Source organism: Bos indicus, chromosome 9 (genome assembly GCF_029378745.1).
Source record: "Bos indicus isolate NIAB-ARS_2022 breed Sahiwal x Tharparkar chromosome 9, NIAB-ARS_B.indTharparkar_mat_pri_1.0, whole genome shotgun sequence".
In the NCBI taxonomy this organism is placed as follows: Eukaryota; Metazoa; Chordata; class Mammalia; order Artiodactyla; family Bovidae; genus Bos; species Bos indicus.
Genome location: NC_091768.1, coordinates 24,262,257 through 24,286,566, shown reverse-complemented (window position 1 = coordinate 24,286,566; position 24,310 = coordinate 24,262,257). Strand labels below are relative to the sequence as shown.

At 37.8% G+C, this 24,310-nt stretch overlaps 1 protein-coding gene across 1 annotated transcript in view; it reads right to left on the bottom strand.

Annotated features, from left to right (window-relative positions):
• Positions 1–100: 100 nt before the first annotated feature.
• The window catches only part of ECHDC1 (ethylmalonyl-CoA decarboxylase 1), a 53,182-nt gene continuing 28,972 nt past the window's right edge, over positions 101–24,310 (bottom strand). Inside the window, exons 4-6 of the mRNA XM_070795820.1 lie at positions 21,727–21,779; positions 16,561–16,641; positions 101–1,732 (exon numbers count right to left, since the gene is read on the bottom strand). Coding sequence (XP_070651921.1) covers positions 1,324–1,732; positions 16,561–16,641; positions 21,727–21,779 — 543 coding nt within the window. The 3' untranslated portion in view covers positions 101–1,323. The remainder of the gene's footprint in view (positions 1,733–16,560; positions 16,642–21,726; positions 21,780–24,310) is intronic.

Here is a 24,310-nt window from a genome sequence, read left to right as displayed (position 1 = left end):
ATGTTGGGTTAACTTGGTAATCCAGAATTTGATTCTGCAAAAAAGTAACATGAGTTTATCTTCTGTATTTTCCTAAATCAAAACAGCAGGATCATGTTGATGAAGCATATGCAAGTTGTCTTTAATACAATTTATCAAATGTGAATTGAATGTTACAATGGCAAGTATAAACTGGCATTAATAAAATCACCTTTTACCTCTTAGATTAGGACTTAATTGACTTAGATTTTTTTTTTAAGTCTGTATTACTAAGATCATAAAAGTTTGTCATCCATTATTATTAAATTTACTTTTAAATATAGCTAGTTATAAAAGAAGATGGCTACTTCTTAGGAAAAAAAGAAATCTGATTCATGTGTAACACAGTGCTTCATGAGTCTCTGATCAAAGAAAATTTGATTACTACATAAACTATAGTAATTGCTAGCTTGGAAATTCTGGTGCATACAAATCAACTGGCCAATTTTGTAGAATCAACAGACTTTTTGTATGGTGGCCATCATTGTTTCATAGATAACCAAAAATAGAAATTAGTAATTATTTGAAACATCAAATAAGGTCCAAATACGTAGAAGGGTGGGGTGAGGAGCATCCTTAAAAGAAGGGCCAGTCCATGACTTCTTTAATGCAGCTGCATGGAGGGGAAGAAAAGGACGAATCATAACTTTGCGTATCTTCCTGTCCCCTGACCCCTTTACAATTTTGTTCTCTTAGCTTCATTACGTTATTTTTGTAAGTTATTTCCAGGTTAAGACAAGACAAAGACTTTTTGAGAAAGAACACCAGGAATAGGTTTTGTGTAGTTTTTCCTTTCAAAAACTAGTCTTTGGGTATAGCCTAATAACTATCATGGGAATCTGGGAATTAATGATTATGTTTAAGCCCAAAGTGTTGTGTATTTTAGTTAGAGGTTCAGAATTACTTAGCAACTACCTGAATAAACTGAAAACTAGGCCAACTGAGTTCAAGTAGTCAAACAGCTGTTATACTACAAATACTAATACTACCTTCTAAGTAGTTTTGATATTCATATTTGGTATCATTCAACTTTTATCCATATTAATCATTGGGGTTTTAACTTGCGCGTTGACTCACTGGAAAAGACTCTGATGCTGGGAGGGATTGGGGGCAGGAGGAGAAGGGGACAACAGAGGATGAGATGGCTGGATGGCATCACTGACTCGATGGGCGTGAGTCTCAGTGAACTCCAGGAGTTGGTGATGGACAGGGAGGCCTGGCGTGCTGCAATTCACAGGGTCTCAAAGAGTCGGACACAACTGAGCGACTGATCTGATCTGATCTGATCTGATGTATTTTTAAAAATTATTTATTAAACTTTCCCTTCCTAGCAACAGCCTCTAAATTTGCTGGTCCACCCCAAACTGTTCCTAGAATATCTCTCTCTCTCTGTAATGCCTCCTCTAAACAAAGCTCTTTGCATGAAGAAACAGATTTTTTCAAAGCTCTGATTACTTCTGGTGGCCCTTTGATAAACTGCTGTAGCCACTCTTGTGCTTCTTTGAGACATTCGGTTTCATCTGAAGACGGCAAGATGTCGTCCACCATTCCTATATTTAATGCTTTTTCTGAATCCAGCTTAAGGGCCCCACTTAATACTTTGAGAGCTTGTCTACCGCCGATGATCTCAACCAGCCGGGTGGCACCGCCCCAGCTTGGTATTATGCCCATCTCCTTGTGGACAAATCTGATCTCACTCTGTGTAGTCATTAACCTGCAAAAAAAAAAAAAGAAAAAAAAAACTAATTGAAAGTATGTATGCTTTAGTCACAAAGTACTACCTATTCATAATCTGACCTGAAATCTCATAGGTCTTTATAGGTAGCTGTGTCATTCAAAATAATGTTCAAAAAACCTGGCTAAGTATAGAATTCAATTTACTACATGGCATTTAGTGCTTCTGTCTGAAAACAAGGTCACCAATCTTGTGTTATCTTTTACTTTGCATATATGAATCTAATCTTGACGTTTATTCTGAAAACCCAATCTAAAGTGAGTGGTAGCCTAATGAGAAAACCTGGATTAAAGTGAATATATGGGAGTAGAAAATGTTAGGTGCATACTATAAAAAAAAAATTATAATAAGTTCAAGTCATTAGTCCTTAGGGTAAAAATACTGTTTTCTAACTTGGGACTTGTTTTTTAGCTCCACTCTTCCCACAAGTATTTACTAAGCTCTATCAATGCCAGGTGGTCTCGATGCAGGACTACAGGAATAACCAAAATAAAATCTGCTCAGTTTACATTCCTGTTAGGAGAGAAAGACACTGAACAACAATATAATGTCAGTGGTGCTACATGCTACAAAGAAAACGGGGCAAGGGACTAGAGTATGAGGATACATGTGTTGGGTGTGTGCCATCTTATATGGAAAAGGCCTCTGAATTTTTGAGCAACTACCCAAGTGAGTGAGCAATGCAAAATTCTGGAAGGGAATTCCAGGAAGAGGGAATTACAAGTGCAAAGGCCTTGAAGCAGAACTGCTTAGTATCTCTGGGGACCAGGCTTATGTAGCAGGAATACAGCGAACAGAAATGGGGGATGAGATCAGAGCGAGCTTATAGGCACTTGGATAGGAGGTCAGATTTTATTTTTTAAGTGTGAGGCTCTTTAGGAGGAGACCATCCAAAGGAGTAGTATCTGATTTATTTTGTAAGAGTTGCCTATTTAGCATTTAATAGCACACGAACTATTTAAGGAACTCTATGTTAACATCCTCGGAACAACCCTGGAGGTATAGTAATATGCTCATTTTGCAGACGGAAACAGAGGCAACAGATGAAATAAATAGCACACCCAAGGCCATGCAGCTATAGCAGGGACAGAATTTTAAATCCAAGCAAGTTAGCTTCCCCACGCATGCTCTAAACCTCCCACTACATACAATAGGTAACTAGGGGAGAGTGGAAGCGGGGATGCTAGTAAGAAAGCTGACAGTGGCTTGGGTTGGACTTGAGAGGGATGATTTCCTACAGCAGGGATTCATTTTCCCCAAATATTGGGACTTTTATGTACAGGATGATTAATCAAGTGGAACAATAAAAGGGAATAAACAAGGAGACTAGTAGGCACAGCAATCATTTACCATTTATCATTTATGTGTATGCTGTTATTAATAGGCTGCATAAAGCCACAGTGTTTGGGGAATGCAGCCTATCAGTATTTTGACTGCATGCCTCTATGCATTCACTATTAAAATCTAATTTGGTTTAAAGGTCATGTCTGAATTTTAATTTTTTAAGAAAAATTATTGCTTTCAAGCTACTCATTACAAAAATGAAGACTAAGTTAGTTGTGCATTTCCCAAGTGTTCAATGCCCAGCTGCAGGTGGTTGGTTCTTTCAGCACCAAGAACAACAGACTCTCAGTCTCTGATCCTTTAATCAAGAGAAATATTCCAATAGAGAATTCTCACAAAAGCCTATTTACTAACCCACTGGGAAAGAGGACGTTCTCCTTGGCAGCTGTGAATTCCTATGAGGGACAATCTGCCTCAATTATGGACCACTGTTTTTAGAAGCAAACAGCCATGAAAGTAGTAGTTTTCAATAAATAATTTTCAAATGGGAGGAAGAAGGAACCAAGTGTCTTAAGAATCTGAACTAGCCCCAGATTGTGAGGGAAGAACAGCTTCGTTAAACAGAAATCAAGGTCAAAAGAAAGTAGAAATTACAGTAATGTCTAATAACTGGGAAATAATATTATTAATGTTGAAAATCCTAAAAAGCTTTTCACAGATAAAATTGTCACAATTCCTAATTATGCCCTGGAACTGACATTGATGGCTCAGAGCTATGTCTACAATACAAAGAAGGACTATGTCAGGAAAAAATTCACTTAAAATCATCTGAACATAAAAGCTGGTTAAAGTCCTAGATGTTGGGCTAATGCAGATGAACTTATGACAACAAAAGTTATTATGTATAAAACATATATATATTTGGAATTGCTTGTAAAGAATGCCTTCTAAAGCCACTTCCCTGTTGGCTCAGATGGTTAAGCATCTGCCCATAATGTGGGAGACCCGGGTTTGATCCCTGGGTCAGGAAGATCCCCTGGAGAAGGAAATGGCAATACACTCCAGTACTCTTGCCTGGAAAATCCCATGGACAGAGGAGCTTGGTAGGCTATAGTCCATGGTCGCAAAGAGTCGGACACGACTGAGCGACTTCACTTCTCCTGAAGAATAACATCATCTTTATACTGGTTGTTTTCCTTTTGCCACGTTTTATAAGGTGAGGTATCACTTGTAAAGAACGCTAACAAATCCTGAGGCTGTCCTTGTATAAATACCTGTTGTCATCAAACTCTGACATCCATTCTTTATACGTCATGCCTAGGGTGTACTTGTGAACTGAAGTGCATATTACATTAGAAAATAAGACCAAAAATTTTATTAGTGACGAACACAAAGTAGTTTAACAATGAGAGAAATATGGGACATTTAGATGATAACCCTTCACAAGACTCTTTATTAATCTAAAAGTTCAAGTTTAAATATAAAATTTTCAATGGTGATAATCAGAATTTATGAAGAAAATGTCCCATCAACAAGATGTATCCAAAATTAGAAACTTCTTCCTAAGAGCCCTTACAGGATTATACACGAATTCCTGCTAGTTTAGATGCAGTTATCTGGCACCACGTATAATGTAGTTTCCTGCAAGTGATAATCTATTAATCTATGTAGAAAACTGGAAGACCCAAATCTTAAGATTCTGAAGCCCTATAGCAGACTCATTAAACCATATTAACTCTCTTAGAATTTTGACAAGTAGAACTGTAAGTATCCTCTGACTGTTAGTGTCATTATCGTTGGCAAGGTTGAAAATCTCCTGTGACACCCACTGAGAGGGGTGATAAGGAAATTAATCTAACCTGGATATACCTGGTGTTGTGGTATGGATACATCAGGAAAAACTAACCATAACTTGGAAGAGAGTATCTTTTGACAGGTGTTGCAAAGTCAATGTTGATACCTGAAAAGACTGTTCATTGTGCTACTAATTTCTGATAAGTTGAGCTATAAGTTTCAGGACTTTGAACAAACTTATTCAAGAAAAACAATTACCAAATTGTATTAAAATAGGAAACTTTTTCCTAAAAGTTATTTTTTTTAAGTGTTAAAAATGTTTATTATTAAAGAAAGGTACTTTTCATGAACTAAATGGCAAAGAAATGAGAAACAAATAGATAACTGCACTGGGGAAGAATATAACTTAAGCCAGACTACCAGGCCTGACCACTAGACCGGCTGCATTTTACACCTTGTAAAACACAGCAGAGACCAAAGACTCAATGTTATAAAGAGGAGCAAGAGTAGATTATTTAACATCCCTGGGCCTCTGTATGCTTGTCCAGCAAATAGATATAAAGATAGTATTTATGCCTTAGAATTTCTATGAGTACTACAATAAATGAGTTAATATATGAAAGTTACTTAGGACATATATACACCACAATTCTGTTAATCCTAGAGGAACTTGCTTATACATATATTTTAAAAAAAATCAGTGTGGGACTTCCCTGGCAGTTCAGTGGTTAAGACTTCACCTTTCAGTGCAGGGTATGTGGCTTTGATCCCTCATTAGGGAGCTAAGATTCTAACATGCCTCCTGGCCAAGAAATCAAAATATAAAACAAAAGCAATATTGTAACCAATTCAATAAAGACTTTAAAAATGGTCCACATCAAAAAAAAAAAAAAAAAAGTGTGAAATTTTCTGCCTCTGCCACATCTATAGAACACAGTATTATTTATACTTTTATTTGGTATATAAAAACTATGTATTTTATAGCCTCACAGTACACGTATTACATTCTCTGTGTACTAGCTTTCATTATTATCAAGTTGGTTGCCTTAACAGGTAAGTCACTACAAATAATAGCAGTGTTTCTGCTAGAATGGCATTATAAAGTTTTTTGCTGGACTAAAGTCATTCAATCCCTAAAGTATTGAAATGTAAAAGAGCTATACTTGCACTGGAAGCCCAGCAAATAATGATACACTGCTGCTGCTGCTACTAAGTCACTTCAGTCGTGTCTGACTCTGTGCGACCCCATAGACAGCAGTCCACCAGGCTCCCCCGTCCCTGGGATTCTCCAGGCAAGAACACTGGAGTGGGTTGCCATTTCCTTCTCCAATGCATGAAAGTGAAAAGTGAAAGTGAAGTCGCTCAGTCTTATCCCACTCTTCGCGACCCCATGGACTGCAGCCCACCAGGCTCCTCCATCCATGGGATTTTCCAGGCAAGAGTACTGGAGTGGGATGCCATCGCCTTCTCTGAATGATACACTATCTTTCCTCAATATCTGTTAACGGAGACTACAAACTATATACAATTCTTAATTTCCAAATAAAGGTAGAAATAATACTGTGTTCCGTTATAGATATGACTGAAGTGGAAGATTCCAAGTTGATTTTTTTTTAAAAACATAGAAATAGACATATACCTAAGACTAACTTAAGGAATATTGTGCAATATAAGTAAAAGCATAAATATTTAAAATTTTAAAGACAGCAGTCCTGTTATAAAATTAAATCACATGATATCATAAATTTAAAGTCCGGAATCATTGATTTAAATAAACTTTTAGGGTCAGAAATTGCTGGTCGTTTACATGACATTAAGAACAAACCAAATACAACAAAGCAAACTGTAGTGACGTGAGAAATACGGTACATAAGCAGCAACATCTCTGACCGCAAACAATACTTTTTAGAATCATGCCTTGAACACAGACACTTATTTATTTTTGTGCGTACCTTCCTGGCATTTTCTTCCTCCTGTTGTCTATCACATCACAGGCAAATTACAGAAAAGAGAGGGAAAGATCTCAAAGATCCTCCCCTTATCTCACCTTTCTGATTTCCTGCTCTTAGCTGATTGGTCTCATGAGGCTCCATGTACTTTATGTAAAGAGACCGCTTGAGTAAGAAGTATGTGGTTGAATGAAGTTTTTTTCTATTTGTGCATGTGCGCATTTGTGTGTGACGGTGGTGGTACAGTGAGAGAGCAACAGGCAGGAGAATGTTTGGGGAATATAAAGTCTGATTTTAGTATTCAGTTGTAATCCTAGCATGCTCAGAGAAGGGGATGTTCTTGATACCACAGGCTCTGAAGTAAGACTTTTCACATAAAACAGTGATAACTACAGAAAAAGCAACATGCACAGGAAATGTGACTGCTTCCTGAGCTGGACATCTCATATTCAGAATACAGGCACTGCCACAGCAAAAATGGAGTTTGCTTTTTAATGACTCTGGGATGTGGTGGTTAGGGGGTGTGTGTGTGTTTGTGTGCACATTTGTGCAAGTATGAATATTATGTTGTATTTCATGTTTGACTTATTAGGTTAGTATTTTAAGAAAAGGGCTATGTACAGTAGCTCCCTTGGGACAAGCCTGTTTACAGCTCCCTTTCTTTGTGATATACTTTGAACTAAAAGGTAGCAGCTGGAAATGCTAATACCTTTGGCTGAGAGTTATTTATATTCATAAAATCAATGTTCAAGATTGAAAACAAATTAAATAACAGGCTCTAAATTGCATAATTGAGAATTTTATTCCTCTAGGGAGATGACGGAATAAAAATGTGTTTTTCATCCAGTGTATAAACAGCAAAATCTTAAGATACTCCAAAGAAAAACAAAAAGAAAATGCACACAATTCACACAGATACACATCAATGAATATATGAAAATTTATGCCTCACCAAAACTTTAAAAAACACAAAATAAAATTTAATTTTTGATTATCAAAGTTAGAAGAGAGCTTTTAAAAGAGTAATACTTATTGTAAAAAGGATGCTCTCCAATAGACACTCATATACTGCTGGTCGTAGCATAAACTAGCAGAATCTTTCCTGGAGGGTAACTTGGCACTATGTATCCAAACTTTCAAACATGTTCACATTCTTTGACTAAGTACCTGAAATACTTAGTAAGTGTTAGGATTTATAGAATAAATCAAAGAAAATAATCCAAAATGACAAAGCCTTACATATAAGGCAGTTATCACAGCATTAATCATGATAGAGGAAAATTAGAAACAGCCAAAAGAGGATATTTTAGTACATCCAAACTGATGGGATATTTTAAAAAATTTTAAATTCATATTTTTCAAGTACACAAGTGATATGGGAACACTGTCATTAAATATAAAATATAGGTCATATGATCCTAATTTTTTAAAAATAGAAAATTATGTCTATTTTAAAAAGATATGAAGAAAGCACACTGCAGTGCTACTGCTAATTACCTTTGGCTGCAACTTTAATTTTTATGCTATAGCTAACTCTATATTCTTAAAATTTAATATACAGTAAGGTATATTTTATTATTATAATATTTACAATATGTTCAAAGTAAGTATTTTCAAAACAATCTTCCCTGGTGGCTCATATGGTAAAGAATATGCCTGCAGTGTGGGAGACCCAGGTTTGATCCCTGGGTCGGAAAGATCTCCTGGAGAGGGGAATGGCTACCCACTCCAGCATTCTTGCCTGGAGAATCCCATGGACAGAGGAGCCTGGCGGGCTATAGTCCATGGGATCACAAAGAGTTGGACACGACTGAATGACCAACACACAAAGTAATCTAGAACGTTGCTATTCATTGAGTGGTCTGTGAACCAGTAATATCAGCATCAACTCAGGCTTCACCCCTGAGATGAAATCAGAACTGCATTTCAACAAAATCCTCAGGTGATTCATATTCCCCAGAATGCACAAAATATCCTTTTACAATAGAAAGCACAATAAACATTTTTAAAGTATCATTATCTGTGTTACTTTCTATTGATGTTATCACACGAACTTAGTGGCTTATAAGCATTATCTCAGTTCTGAACATGAAGAGCTCTGCCAACTAAGTGCAGTGCACGACCCTGCAGTAGAGGGAATGTCAGGAGTGCTATAAAGGACATCACTGCCAAACTGACACAATTACAATATGGATAGTATATTAGATGAAGTATGGCATCAATGTTAAATTTCTTGCATTTGACAACTGTGTGCTGTGGTTATATAAAGAACACTCTAGTTCTTCATTACAGTATAGTCAGTTACTATATGGACTCTTGCTGACAAAGGTCCATCTGGTCAAAGCTATGGTTTTTCCAGTGGTTATGTATGGATGTGAGAGTTGGACCATAAAAACGGCTGAGCGCTGAAGAATTGATGCTTTTGAACTATGGTGCTGGAGAAGAGTCTTGAGAGTCCTTTGGACTGCAAGGAGACAACCAGTCAGCCCTAAAGGAAATCAGCCGTGAATATTCATTGGAAGGACTGATGCTGAAGCTGAAGCTCCAATCCTTTGGCCACCTGATGTGAAAAGCCGACTCATTGGAAAAGACCCTGATGCTGGGAAAGACTGAGGGCAGGAGGAGAAGGGGAAGACAGAGGATGAGATGGCTGAATGGCAACACTAACTCAATGGACATGAGTTTGAGCAAACTCCGGGAGTTGGTGATGGACAGGGAAGCCTGGCATGCTGCAATCCATGGGGTCGCAAAGAGTCAGACACAACTGAGCAACTGAACAACTAGTTCTTAAAAGAAGAATATATATTTATATGTGTGTGTGTGTGTGTGTGTATAAAGGAGTAAAAGGGTAAGATGTTTGCAACTTACTCTCAAATTTCTCATAAAAAATTATTTTACATATATATGTGTGTGTATATATATAAAACATACATATACACACACACATAAGAGGTGAAAAACAGAACAGCAAAATGTTAAAAATTGGTGAAGTTACATTATACTATGGTGCAGGGAGTCTTTGTCCATTCCACAACTGGTGCCAGGATCCCTCACAGATACCAAATCCTCAGATGCTTAATTTCCTTACATAAATTGGTGTAGTATTTTTATATAACCTGTACACATCCTCCCATATAGTTTAAATCCCTCTAGATTACCCACCAGGGCTTCCCTGGTGGCTCAGACAGTAAAGCGTTTGTCTGCAATGCAGGAGACCCAGGTTTGATCCCTGGTTTGCGAAGAGCCCCTGGAGAAGGAAATGGCAGCCCACTCCAGTATTCTTGCCTGGAAAATCCCATAGACGGCAGAGCCTGGTAGGCTACCGTCCATGGGGTTGCAAAGAGTCGGACACGACTGAGCGACTTCACTTTCACTTTTCTATCAGATTACTTATACCTAATTCAGTGTAAAAGGAACATCAGTAGTTGCAAGCACATGGCAAATTCAAGTTTTGCTTTTTGAAATTTTCTGGAATTTTTTTCCAGAGTATTTTCAATCCTTGGTTGAAATCTTGAATTTGGAACCCACAGATACAGAGAGCTGACTGTAAATTCAAACCAAAAGCACAATTCCAATTTCTCTCTTATACCAAATTAAGTAGCAAAAACTGAATTAAACTGTTGACATGTTTCTGACTGCCAAAAGTTGATGCTGAAAACTCAAGCAGTTTGAGTTTGTAATTTTCTATTTTCTAGGATATTTCTGAGAGATTTTCCTTCCTTTCCCCTTCCCTCTCACACCCCCTTCCTTTTGTTGAATGATAGGGCATAAGACAAGGGGAATCAAGGAATGAGTGTTCTAAGTACCTCCTAAAGCACACTCTAGAATCTTGAGCTTGAAACCAATCTAAGAAACTATAATATAACAACACATTAAGTAATTTTTGTATCAATGAACCTTTACCAATTTGGTATATCTAAACAAGTTTAAAAAGATGCAGTTCACAAAGGTAACTTAGAGTAACAAAGTTACCAATTTTAATTGGTGATCAAATAGGAATATAAAAGTTAGCAAAAAAAAAAAAGCTGGCAACTATATTCTCTATGACAAGCCCTTGTGATGGAGACAGAATGGTCCCACAAAGACATCCAGGCCCTAATCCCAGGAAGCTGTGCATATGTTACTTTACATGATAAAAGGGACTGTGCAGATCTAATTAAGGTTATGTGTGTGTGTGTGTGTGTGTATCTCAAAACAGAGGCATTATCCCAGATTATCTGAGTGGGCTCATTCTAACCAGTGAGCTCTTAAAAGCAGAAAACTTTCTCCAGCTGGAGTCAGAGAGATGCAGCAGAGGGAAAAGTGAGAAAGATTTAAAGTATGAAAGGAACTTAACCCACCGCTGCTGAAGGGGGTCACATGGAAAACATGAGAAGGAATACAGGCATCTTCCAAGAGCGAAGACTAACCCCTGGCTGGCATGCTGATGGAAGAACAGAGACCTCAGTCTTACAAGTGCATGGGACTGGATTCTGCCAGCTGTAACCAGGATGAGCCTGGAAGTGCACGCTCCCCCGAGTCCTTAGAGCTCAGTCCGGTCAACCTACTGACTTGGGCCTTGCGTGACCAGGTTTAGAGAACGCAGTTCAGCCCAGCCAGACTCCAACCTATATATCTGTGAGATGAACACGTGCTGTTATAAGCCAATAAATTTGTGGTGATTTGTTATGGCTGCAATAGAAAACTAATATCCAAATACATATTTTCTTAATTTGTGTTTCATTTAATCAAGACAAATTTAAAAGTTAGAAGCAGATGATTTTATCATGGTTCTACCTTTTTATTTCCTCATCAATTTTGTCACTAAAGAGAAACATAATGTTTGAATGACTAGTTTTTGAGCACTGTGGAATGACAATTTTTAAGTTACCAACTTTAGAAAATGTTTTTTAAAAGCCATTTTCTCTAAGCAAGTTTTACAGAAAATGATGACTCAACTGAAGGCAATTCAGTTTGAGAGTCTATATATGTTATGTAGACCTGAGTGTTTCTGACATATTAATTCATTACATGTATTATCAGCTGGTGCTTAAAGGGTTTCAGGGCAGGGAGTGGGGTAATGCACTCACTTATCAGGAATATTCATATTAAAAATATGTCTCAAAAAAAAAGTATCTCTCATCTCCAGAAATAGTTTCCAGTTTGTTATAGAAAATATGCGACAGAACAATGGTACAGTTAGGTGGGAGATCAGCTAGAGTAATTTATATTGGTTTATCACTACCTTGTAACTAGTGCTTAGTGATGTACTTCAGTTATACAAGCCTTTCTATTAGGCTTTACCTTTAAGAACCCTTGTATTGAGTGCGTACATTTAAAAGAGCTGAATAGTCTAGCAGAGTGTTTTTCACACTTCTACTGTGAAGGATCAGTTTCTATGTTTTTAAAACTTCTTATAAGTTGTGAACCAAGGATTTTATAAAATGTAATAAAACTGTATTACTAAAAATACTAAGTGAAAAACCAAGACACACAACTTTCTTGAATGGCAATGCTGAGCTAGCATCAGTCAGTTCAGTTCGGTTCAGTCACTCAGTCGTGTCCGACTCTTTGCGACCCCATGAATTGCAGCACGCCAGGCCTCCCTGTCCATCACCAACTCCCGGAGTTCACTCAAACTCATGTCCATTGAGTCGGTGATGCCATCCAGCCATCGCATCCTCTGTCGTCCCCTTCTCCTCCTGCCCCCAATCCCTCCCAGCATCAGAGTCTTTTCCAATGAGTCAACTCTTCGCATGAGGTGGCCAAAGTACTGCAAAGTTCTTTGCATCAGTCCTTCCAAAGAACACCCAGGACTGATCTCCTTTAGAATGGACTGGTTGGATCTCCTTGCAGTCCAAGAGACTCTCAAGAGTCTTCTCCAACACTACAGTTCAAAAGCATCAATTCTTTGGCGCTCAGCTTTCTTCACAGTCCAACTCTCACATCCATACATGACTACTGGAAAAACCATAGCCTTGACTAGATGGACCTTTGTTGGCAAAGTAATGTCTCTGCTTTTGAATGCTATCTAGGTTGGTCATAACTTTCCTTTCCAGGAGTAAGCGTTTTTTAATTTCTTGCCTGCAATCACCATCTGCAGTGATTTGGAGCCCCAAAAAATAAAGTCTGACACTGTTTCCACTGTTTACCCATCTATTTCCCATGAAGTGATGGGACCAGATGCCATGATCTTCATTTTCTGAATGTTGAGCTTTAGGCCAACTTTTTCACTCTCCTCTTTCATTTTTATCAAGAGGCTTTTTAGTTCCTCTTCACTTTCTGCCGTAAGGGTGGTGTTATCTGCACATCTGAGGTTATTGATATTTCTCCCAGCAATCTTGATTCCAGCTTGTGTTTCTTCCAGCCCAGCGTTTCTCATGATATACTCTGCATATAAGTTCAATAAGCAGGGTGACAATATACAGCCTTGACGTACTCCTTTTCGTATTTGGAACCAGTCTGTTGTTCCATGTCTAGTTCTAACTGTTGCTTCCCGAGCTAGCATAAATGTGTGCTAAATATATGTTTAATGAATGACTCTACTGAATGCAGCTTAATATGAGGATCTATACAAGCCAAGTCATTGATCCACAAATGAATATGTCTTCACGGAAAAGTGACTGTATCAGTTTATGATACTGAATATATCTGATGAGGGTAGTACCCTGAGACTTCTCATAATCAAAAAAACTCAGTATTTTATGAGGTTCTAGGACATATGACACTTCATTTACAGAAAAACATAGAAAGGTAAATTAGTAGTATTAAAGGACTAAGTAATCTTTAATTATTTTTTCTGTGATTTTGCCTTTTGTCCTAAACCCTAACTCCACCCAAACACAGATCAGCAATGAGTATAAAAGATGAAGGAAAAGTCTAATAAATGCTTAAAGATGAGCACACCATTCTGTGTTAGAGGGTACATTTTGTCCAGAGTACATCTATAAAGTTTTAATTTTCACTTACTTTTATGTAGAGGATTTTTAAGTGTAATAATGTATATTTACATATAGCTTAGGATTCTTTAGATATATTACATTATATCTAAATATATACTTTATACTTATATATCATATAATTATATGTTTAAATGATATATTTCATAAGTACCTTTATTTCAGGGTAAAGTGAGAAAAGCATTTAATCCTTTCACACACATTTTCTATTTAGTCTCATATCGTCCATAAAGCCAATATAACTGCTTCCTCCTCATAGAATGAAAATGTAGCTTCCTGATAGAATCTGCAATTAGGTCTATATAGTCAAAGCTATGGTTTTTCCAGTAGTAATGTATGAATGTGAGAGTTGGACCATAAAGAAAGCTGAGCATTGAAGAATTCATGCTTTTGACCTGTGGTGTTGAGGAAGACACTTGTGAGTCCCTTGGACTGCAAGGAGATCAAACCAATCCATCCTAAAGGAAATCAGTCCTGAATATTCATGGGAAGGACTGATGCTGAAGCTGAAACTCCAATACTTTGGCCACCTGATGCGAAGAACTGACTCCTTGGAAAAGACTCTGATGCTGGGAAAGACCAAAGGCAGGAGGAGAAGGGGACGACAGAGGATGAGATGGTTGGATGGCATCACCGACTCAATGGACATGAGTTTGAGTAAGCTCCGGGAGTTGGTGATGGACAAGGAAGCCTGGTGTGCTGCATGCAGTCCATGGGGTCTCAAAGAGTTGAGCACAACTGAGCAACTGAACTGAATGCAATCTGCACTGATGACAGCAGAGGGCACTGTCGTGTGAAATGGCCAGTTTTTGTTGTATACAAGAATGCTCCCCAATTAGCAAGTAAAAGGCAATGGCACCCCACTCCAGTACTCTTGCCTGGAAAATCCCAGGGACGGGGGAGCCTGGTAGGCTGCAGTCCATGGGGTCGCGAGGAGTCGGACACGACTGAGTGATTTCACTCACTTTTCACTTTCATGCATTGGAGAAGGAAATGGCAACCCATCCAGTGTTCTTGCCTGGAGAATCCCAGGGACGGGGGAGCCTGGTGGGCGGCCGTCTATGGGGTCGCACAGACTCGGACACGACTGAAGCGACTTAGCAGCAGCAGTAGTCTTCAAAGGGACTTCCCCAGGTGGCAGTGGCTCAAAGGTAAAGAATCTGCGTGTGATATAGGAGCCACAGGTTCAATCCCTGGGTCGGGAAGATCCCCTGGAGTAGAGCATAGCAATCCACTTCAGTATTCTTGCCTGGAGAATCCCACGGACAGAGAAGCCTGGCAGGCTACAGTCCATAGGGTCACAGAGAGTCAGACACAACTGAAGCAACTTTAACACAGTTTTCAAAGAGACTAGGATCTTTGTAATTTGTCTTATACACCCAAACTATTTTAAAATCTCAATTTATTTGAATATAAAGTGACATATTTCAACTTATAAACTGAAACCTGAGTCATAAATTTTAAAAAGTTACCTCTTTTGCATGAATTAGCTAACTGAATCTTTCCTCATAGTATTTCTATTAGTATGCTATTTATATTTAGTTCAAAAGGAAAATAAATAGAATATATTGGTTATAGAATGGTTAACTTATAAAACTATAAAGGATAATGAGAAAGTAATTATAAAATTTCGGGTAATACTCTCTTACAGATGGAAATGAAGGGGTTATGACTTAAGGAGTTCAGGAATGCTGATAATGTTTCAATTCTTGACCTATAAGATGGTTACATAGCTTCCTATTTTGTAGCAAGTCATTAAACTGACATTTATGTTTTATACACACAAAACCAAAATACAGAAAGCCTTACAAAAACTGTATCATTCCTATAAAGTACAGCTGCATGTGTTAGTCACTGAGTCGTGTCTGACTCTTTGCGACCCCACGAACTGTAGCCCGCCAGGCTTCTTCATCCCTGGAATTCTCCAGGCAAGAACACTGGAGTGGACTGCCATTCCCTTCTCCAAAAGTACAGCTATCCAATACTAAAAAGAATTCTAGGATTAAAGGGTTGCTGCTGCTGCTGCTACTGCTAAGTCGCTTCAGTCGTGTCTGACTCTGTGCGACCCCATAGACAGCCACCCACCAGGCTCCGCCGTCCCTGGGATTCTCCAGGCAAGAACACTGGAGTGGGTTGCCATTTCCTTCTCCAATGCATGAAAGTGAAAAGTGAAAGTGAAGTCGCTCAGTCGTTTCCGACTCTTAGCGACCCCATGGTCTGCAGCCTACCAGGCTCCTCCATCCATGGGATTTTCCAGGCAAGAGTACTGGAGTGGGGTGCCATTGCCTTCTCTGGATTAAAGGGTTAATTGATACCAAATAATTTTCTCTAAATGAATTCTCTAATCAGCTCAAAATCCCCACAAAGTTTCTACAAATCACAGTAGAGACAGGGTCTCAGAAAACCTTTTGTCATTAGTAAGAGGAAGACCCAAGCAGACCCTTTCCCCATTCTATTTCTTTGTTTTTTTTTTTTTTTTTTAATTCTTTTCTTGTATAATTCTTGTGACTCTTTGCTTGTATTTCCTTGGCTTGTATTTATTCTTTTCTTGTATAATTCTTGTGACTCTTGGCTTGTATTTCCTTGGCTTCATTCCCTGGGGACTTTGTTAATATGGATTTTTTTCAAAATCATTTTAACTTTTTGAAATGCACAGCAATGAAGTAATTATGGAGTTATATTAGACTCATTATCTACTTTAATGATATGATTGGCAGAAAGAAAATATTTCCTCATCAATCATCCTATTTTAAAATATATTAAATACTTATAATTCAGGCAAAGAAATAAATTTCACACGTTAATTATATTTGTGTGAGGAGTAATACAATTTTTACCCTACCTGAAATCACATGCTGTAGTAACTTCTGCTCCTCCACCCAATGCCCGACCTTGAACCAGTGCAACACTTATTAAAGGAAGTCTGTATATTGAAGGAAGAAGGACAAATGGATGTTAATATTTTAAATTCTGATATTAATCTACAAATATTTTAAAAACTTGAAATACAGTAGAAACAAAATTATTGATCTATGTTTAAAAAACAAGCACACCTCAAGGTACAGTAGACTCATTAGCCTGTAAATCATGAGAAGCAAAACAGTATAATAATGAAGATATAATAATTCATACTAAATGCTATGCAAACTTATCAAAGTGAAGGTGTTAGTAGCTAAGTTGTATCCGACTCTGTGCCACCCCATGGACTGTAGCCTGCCAGCTTCTGTCCATGGAATTCTCCAGGCAAGAATGCTGGAGTGGGTAGCCATTCCCTTCTTCAGGGGAACTTCCTGATCCAGGGATCGAACCTGGGTCTCCTACATTGCCATCTTTACTGTTCTGAACCACCAGGGAAGCCCCAAACTGATCAACATACCTCCCCAAATCATTATTTAAACTATAGGCATATTAACTTTCTTCCAAATAAACAGTTGCTTCTGTATAATGCAGGCACACCTCATTTTTTTGTGCTTCATTTTATTGGGCTTCCCTGGTGGCTCAGCTGGTAAAGAATCCGCCAGCAATGTGCGAAACCTGGGTTCAAACTCTGGGTTGGGAAGATCTCCTGGAGAAGGAAAAGGCTACCCTCTCCAGTATTCTGGCCTGGAGAAATCCATGGACTGCATATAGTCCATGAGGTTGCAAAGAGTTAGACATGACTGAGCAACTTTCACTTTCACTTATTGTGCTGGATTAAGCTTTGGCTAACAGTTAGCCAAGTTGTGAATGCAAAGTAAAAGTTCTTGAAAGAAATGAAAAGTGCTCCTCCAGTAAACACATGAAAGATAAGAAAGCAAAACAACTTTATTGCTAATAGGAAGAAAGTCTTATTGGTCCAGATATTAGATCAAATTACCCACATTTCCTTAAGCCAAAGCCTAATCCAGAGCAAGGTCCTAACTCTCTTCAGTTCTATGAAGGCTGAGAGAGATGTGGAAGACATAGAAGAAAAGTGTGAAGCTAGCAGAGGTTGGTTTATGAGGATTCAGGAAAGAAGTCGTCTCCATAACATAAATGTGCTAGGTGAGGCAGCAAGTGTTGATGCAGATCAGATGCCAGCTGCAGCAAGTTATCCTGAAGATCTAACATAATTCATGAAGGTGAGGACGCAGACAAAACAACCTTATATTAGAAGAAGATGCCATCTAGGACAACCTTATATTAGAAGAAGATGCCATCTAGGACATTCACAGCTAGAGAGACATCAATGCCTGGCTTCAAAGCTTCAAAGGGCAGGCTAACTCTCGTTTTAGGGGCAGCCTGTTACTAGTTGAAACTAAATGCTCATTTACCACTCTGAAAATCCTAGGGCTCTTAAGAATTATGCTCAATCTACTCAGTGTTATATAAATAGAACAACAAAGGCTGGGTGAGCACATTGGTTTACAACGTAGTTTACTGAATATTTTAAGTCCACTGCTGATTTACTGCTCAGAAAAAATAGATTTCTTGCAAACTATTACTGCCCATTGACAATGAAATGCACCTGATCACCCAAGAGCTCCAATGAAGGTGTACAGTGAAATAAAAGCTGTTTTTCATGCCTGCTAATACAACTTTCATTCTGCAGCCTGTGGATCAAGTAGTAATTTTAACTTTCAAGTCTCATTATTTAAGAAATATAATTCATTAGTCTTTAGCTTCCACAGAGAGTGATTCTTCTGATGGATCTGGGCAAAGTAAATTGAAAACCTTCTGGTAAGGATTCACCATTTGAGATGCTGTTGGGGCTTCTCCAATGGCTTAGCAGATGAAGAATCTGCCTGTGATGCAGGAGACCCAGGAGACTGGAGTTCGATCCCTGGGTCGGGAAGATCCCCTGGAGGAAGAAATGGCAACCAACACCAGTATTCTTGCCTGCAAAATTCCATGGGCAGAGGAGCCTGGTGACACTATTAAAAACATCTGTGATTAATCGGAAGAACTCAAAACATCATTAACAGGAGTTTGGAAGAAGCTGATTCCAAACCTCTTGGATGACTTTGAGGGGTTCAAGACATTAGAGAAAGAGAAAGTAACTGCAGATGTGGTGGAAACAGCAAGAGAATAAGAAGTGGAGCTTGAAACTGTGACTGATTTTGCTGCAATCTCATGATAAACTTTAACAGATGAGGAGTTGCTTCTCATGGATGAGCAAAGAGAGTGGTTTCTTGAGATGGAATCTATTCCTGGTGAAGATGTTGTGATGACTATTGGAATGACAACAAAAGATTTTAAATATTAAATAAACGTATTTGATAAAGCTGCCACAGGGTTTGAGAGGATTGACTCCAATTTTGAAAGAAGTTCCTCTGTGGGTAAAAATGCTGTCAAACAGCACTGGATGTTACAGAGAAATTGTTCATGAAAGAAAGAGTCAAATGAAGCTGAAAACTTCACTGTTGTCTTATTTCAAGAAATTTCCACAGCTACCCCAACCTTCAGTGACTACCACCTTGATCAGTTAGCAGCCATCAATACTGACCCTGCACCAACAAAGAGACTTAAGATTCACTGAAGGTTCAGATGATGATTGGCATTTTTCAGCAATAAAGTGTTTCTAAATTAATACGTACATTTTTAAAGACATAATGCTATCACATACTTAACAGACTACAGTAGAGTATAAATTAACTTTCATATGCACTGGGAAACCAAAAAATTCTGTGACTTGCTTTATTTTGCTACCATTTTGTTGTGGTGGTGTGGTACCCAACCTGCAACATCTCCGAGGTAAGCCTGTATACAGGCTTCCCTGGTGGCTCACATGGTAAAGAATGTGCCTGCAATGCAGCAGACCCAGGTTTGATCCCTCCGTCGGGACAATCCTCTGGAGAAGGAATGGCACCCACTCCAGTATTCTTGCCTGGAGAATTCCATGGACAGAGAAGCCTGGTGGGGTATAGTTCATGGGGTCCAAACAGTTAGACATGACTGAGTGACTGACTAACAAGCTTGTAGAGAGCTCCTGGAATTTCTAAGCACCTGACAATTGGGAATTATTCGGTGTGCTATAGTCTTAGTCCATTTTTGTTGATATCAAATTATAGATGGGAAAATTAAGGCTGTATCAAAAAGGAAGAAATGTGGTATGGAAGGTTCCTACCAAAAATCTTTTCATTCCTCATTGAAATGACCCAGAAACTGATCCTACATAAAAGAATGGTTCTGAAGTAAAAATAGTCTTCACCTTTCATGTTTGCAAAGACATGAAAAGACATGTTTGCAAAGACACAGTTTGCAGAACTGTGTATTAAAAGGTGAATTTAAAGTGTTTCAAAAATATAAATTTTTTTGTAGGTCTAACCAAAATGAAAAGATACAGGTCTTAAGAAATTACACATTTCTTAACACACACTGCTTCCAAATAAAAAGGATTATCTAAAGAAAAAAACTTCTAAGATTTACTTAAGAAAAGGTCAAATGTGATGAATAGGAACTAATACAACGAAGATCACTCTTTCTAGACTCTCATATATAAAGAGTAACAAAAATACATTCATGTCCAATAAATAAGTGTGCTAAACAAGTATGAATTTCCTTAGTTTCCCCGAATTTTAACTTTTTTTACATTCAGAATATGGAAGTAGAAAGCTAATCACCCCAATCATGTCATAGTTTGTAACCCCAAATGCATAATGACAGGACCCAAATTTTTTCCCTTTTCTTCCTCTTCTAGGTGCAAAGTGAATCCATCTTTCTCAGACATATGTAAAAGCTTTCTCCAACTGGTAACTCTTCTTCTCTCTCCTTGTGGATACAGACCACTTTACTATGCTGCTGCCAAGTCATTTCAGTCGTGTCCAACTCTGCGCGACCCCATAGACGGCAGCCCACCAGGCCCCCCCCGTCCCTGGGACTCTCCAGGCAAGAACACTGGAGTGGGTTGCCATTGCCTTCTCCAACGCATGAAAGTGAAAAGTGAAAGTGAAATCGCGCAGTCCAGTAGGACTCTTCTCGACCCCATGGACTGCAGCCTAACAGGCTCCTCCATCCATGGGATCTTCCAGGCAAGAGTACTGGAGTGGGGTGCCATTGCCTTCTCCTATACATTCTACTAATTTTGAATATTAGGTTATCTTTATGCATCTTTTCTGCTCTAGTATCAGTATTTAACTATACTTAAATATAGCCAGCTTATAACTAAATACACACTCTTTAGGGAAAAGAGCTAAGTCTTAAACTCTTTTTACCTCTCAAGGCTCTTATTTTTTAAATATTTGTATGTACTTCACTAACACCTAATTATATGACTGTCCTTGATGGCAAAAATAAACAGTTCATCATTAGAATAAATATGAACCAGAATATATGAATATTGGATTCATATATTCTAAATATGAATAGAGTATCAGTGACTATTTTTTAACTAGTGCAAAGCATAGACTAATAAAGAGTTATTTGGGTTTTTTTTAGAAATTGTGTTCTTTTTTTAATTATTGCCTTTTTTATTTTTTAAATTATGAAAATATAACACATTTATAGGAGACTTGGAAAATACAGAACAAAGTTACATACAGTTCCACTATATATTACAATTATTTTTTTAATAAAGATTTTTAGTTGGAGTTTCAATATCAAACTCTCAAAAATTAATGGACTGAACATACAAAAAAGTAGAAGGATACAGTAGACCTGAAAGGTACCATGAACCAATTCAACATAATTAAGATTTATACAATTTTCATACAATAGGAGGATACAAATTCTATTCAAGTTCTCATAGACTATAAACTAGGAGGCCCTGGAACATATCCAGGGACATAAAACAAGATGCAAAAATTTCATGGTCTAAAGGTATAGAAATCAGAGTCTGTTCTCTTACCACTGTGGAATGATGCTAAAAATCAGTATCAAAAGATATTTGAAAATAACCCATGCATTTTCAAGTACCATGTGACATTTACCAAGAGAGATCTTTGACTTAGCCACGGAAAGCCTCAATAAAGTTAGAAGACTGAAAAAACACAGAGGGTGGTTACAGAGAAGAAAGCATAGAAATCATGTTTTAAAAACAAAGACACATTACCTCATAAATCGTGTTAAGGTGTTTTGCATGAACATGCATACGGCCATTCCATCCTTTAAGAATAAACACAAAGATACAATGTAAATGTTTTACATAAGAAATTTAAAAAGAAAAACACTTTTAGGATTTAGAAAGTAGAGCCAAAAATAATGAAATTTTTAAAATGAGGTTTTCATTTAAAAACTCTTTGAAGCTGTCTGAAATGCAAATTATAGTGTATTTATTGTGTTGATCTTCAAGGGTTTTTTGAATTCAGCTTTGTATGAGGTATTACCATGGACTTAGGTGTAAGAGTCAGGTCTCAGAAAAGTGTAGAGATCTACTCAGGGTAACTTGGAAGGACAAGGCATAAGACATACCCACCTATTATCCCAAACTCTGATCCCCTATGAATATAAACATATAAAAAACAAATTTCTTAATAGTATAAACTCATTGCCTCTTCTTTTTACCCTCATATACTTTCTTAAACCAAGTATAATGGGGTCTTCAGCCTTCTGTCAAAAAACTTTCCTCAAAGGTTTCTAACAATCTCCTATTTGTTAAATTAAATAGCTTTTCCTTATTCTCATCTCCTTCTGTATCCCCATAACATACGTAGCATCTTCCTTTGATCAATTTTTTCATTTTGATAGTCTCCGTTTCTAGCGACACTTCAACTCCCAATTCTCTTCCTATTTCTTTGATTACTATATTCTAGTTTTCTTGTCTCTTTTTTATTCAGCTAAATACATGTTACCAAAAATCCAATCCATGATTCTCTTTCTCTACCTTATCTATAATTTCTTCCTTGGAAGTGTCATCCATTCCCATTGCTTCAACTAGTGTTTCCTTTAAGAGTCCCAAAACCTGCTAAGAAATTTCACATTCTGCCAACATTTCAAATTTGGCATGACAAAACCAACTAGTTATGAAAAAGCTTACTTTTAACACGAGTATCACCACATAATAAAAACATAAACTTGAGCAAGTCATAACAATGAACTTCAGTTTTCTTACACAATAAGGAAGGAACGAAAAAATTTAAAGACTTGTTCCATTTGATTTAAAGAATGGTTAGAAAGATGAAAATGTACCTAGATGCTTTGTAATAGATCACAGAGTTCTGAATTAACAGGAACGGTTTCTCTAGTCCAACAGGTTCAGTCTAATTCTTGGCATTATCTTTAACTCCTCCATTTCAGTTTTCTTGTGTTTGCTGAGTTACCAAGCATGTCCCCTCAATCCTTCTTTTGAAATATTCCTAATTTAAATCCCTTTGTCTTCTATTTTCACAAGTTTGAACTTGTGTTACTCATGGTTAGATTATTGTAACAGCCTTGTTTCCTAACTGGCCTCTCTGTATTTAATTTCTCTTTCCTCTGTAATGTATCTTGCATCCTGCCTGAAAAACCTTCTTACAGGATAATTTCATATCACCAATAAAATAAGGTCAGAATTCCTTGGGAAGGATTGATCCCAAACTATTTTACCAACTTTATTGACTACTGTACCCTTCAGTAAAGCATCCTAACTTCTTCTGCAACAAGCTATTTGCCATTCCTTTAACACCTTACATTTATTGTTGTTCTATGTCTTGGCTCACGTCATTCCCACTATTTGGAACAGCTGGTCCTTGTCTCTACCTATTTCAAGGAATGCCTGAATCAAACATTTTTTCAACAAGATTTTCTAAATCCCAGAGTAACAACTTTTTCCTTTTGTGTTTCTGTAGTATTTTCCTTTTTCTAACTTAACTAGAGAATTTATAGATTGTATACATTGTGTTTAGATTTATTATTAGTCACATCATCTATACAAGATAAAGATAGGGAACATGATCAGTAGAATGTGGCCTTGGTTCCCAGTCTTCAAAAGTCTTGTGAGAAAAAAGAAATGCATCATGCATCAAGGTACACATTAAGTATTCTGAGAAATGCTTAAACAAGCTGAGAATAGTGGCAAATAAGAAACGATTCACTGGGTTGGAGTAGTTGAGGAGGCTTTACAGAGAAGAAGAGGAGATGGCATTTGCTAGATAATTTGAGGCTGACAAAACGCATTCTTTATCCTCAGAAGCTAGCAGTGTAATCAACGTTCTGCATATAGTATGTGCTTGTTGAAGTTAACTGACTCAGATGAATTTGAGATGGAGAACTACGTTGTTTCACAAAATAAAGGCAATCAATGAGTAGTAGATCCAGTATGATACAGCTGGGAAGAATTTGGGAAGAGCCAAAAGGAGGGAGGAGATGCCAGCCCATAATATATTCTGCCAACCTCCCAGAAATCCTTTTGCTGGACACCATCGAGACTGAGAGATGTATGTGCTGCTAGGAATCGGACCAAATATGGATATAAGCAAGATGACTGGCCGGAGATAACCTGGAAAGCTAACTCCCAGTTACAATAAAACCTGAGACCAAGAGCCATGTGGCAGAGCAGTTCTCCTGGGTTCCTTTACCCTGCTGTTCTCTGCCTGGGCATCCCTTCCCAATAAAGCATTTTGCTTTGTCAGTATGTGTCTCCCTGGACAATTCATTTCCGAGTGTTAGACAGGAGCCCACTCTTGGGCCCTGGAAGCGGTCCCCCTTCCAGTAAGAGA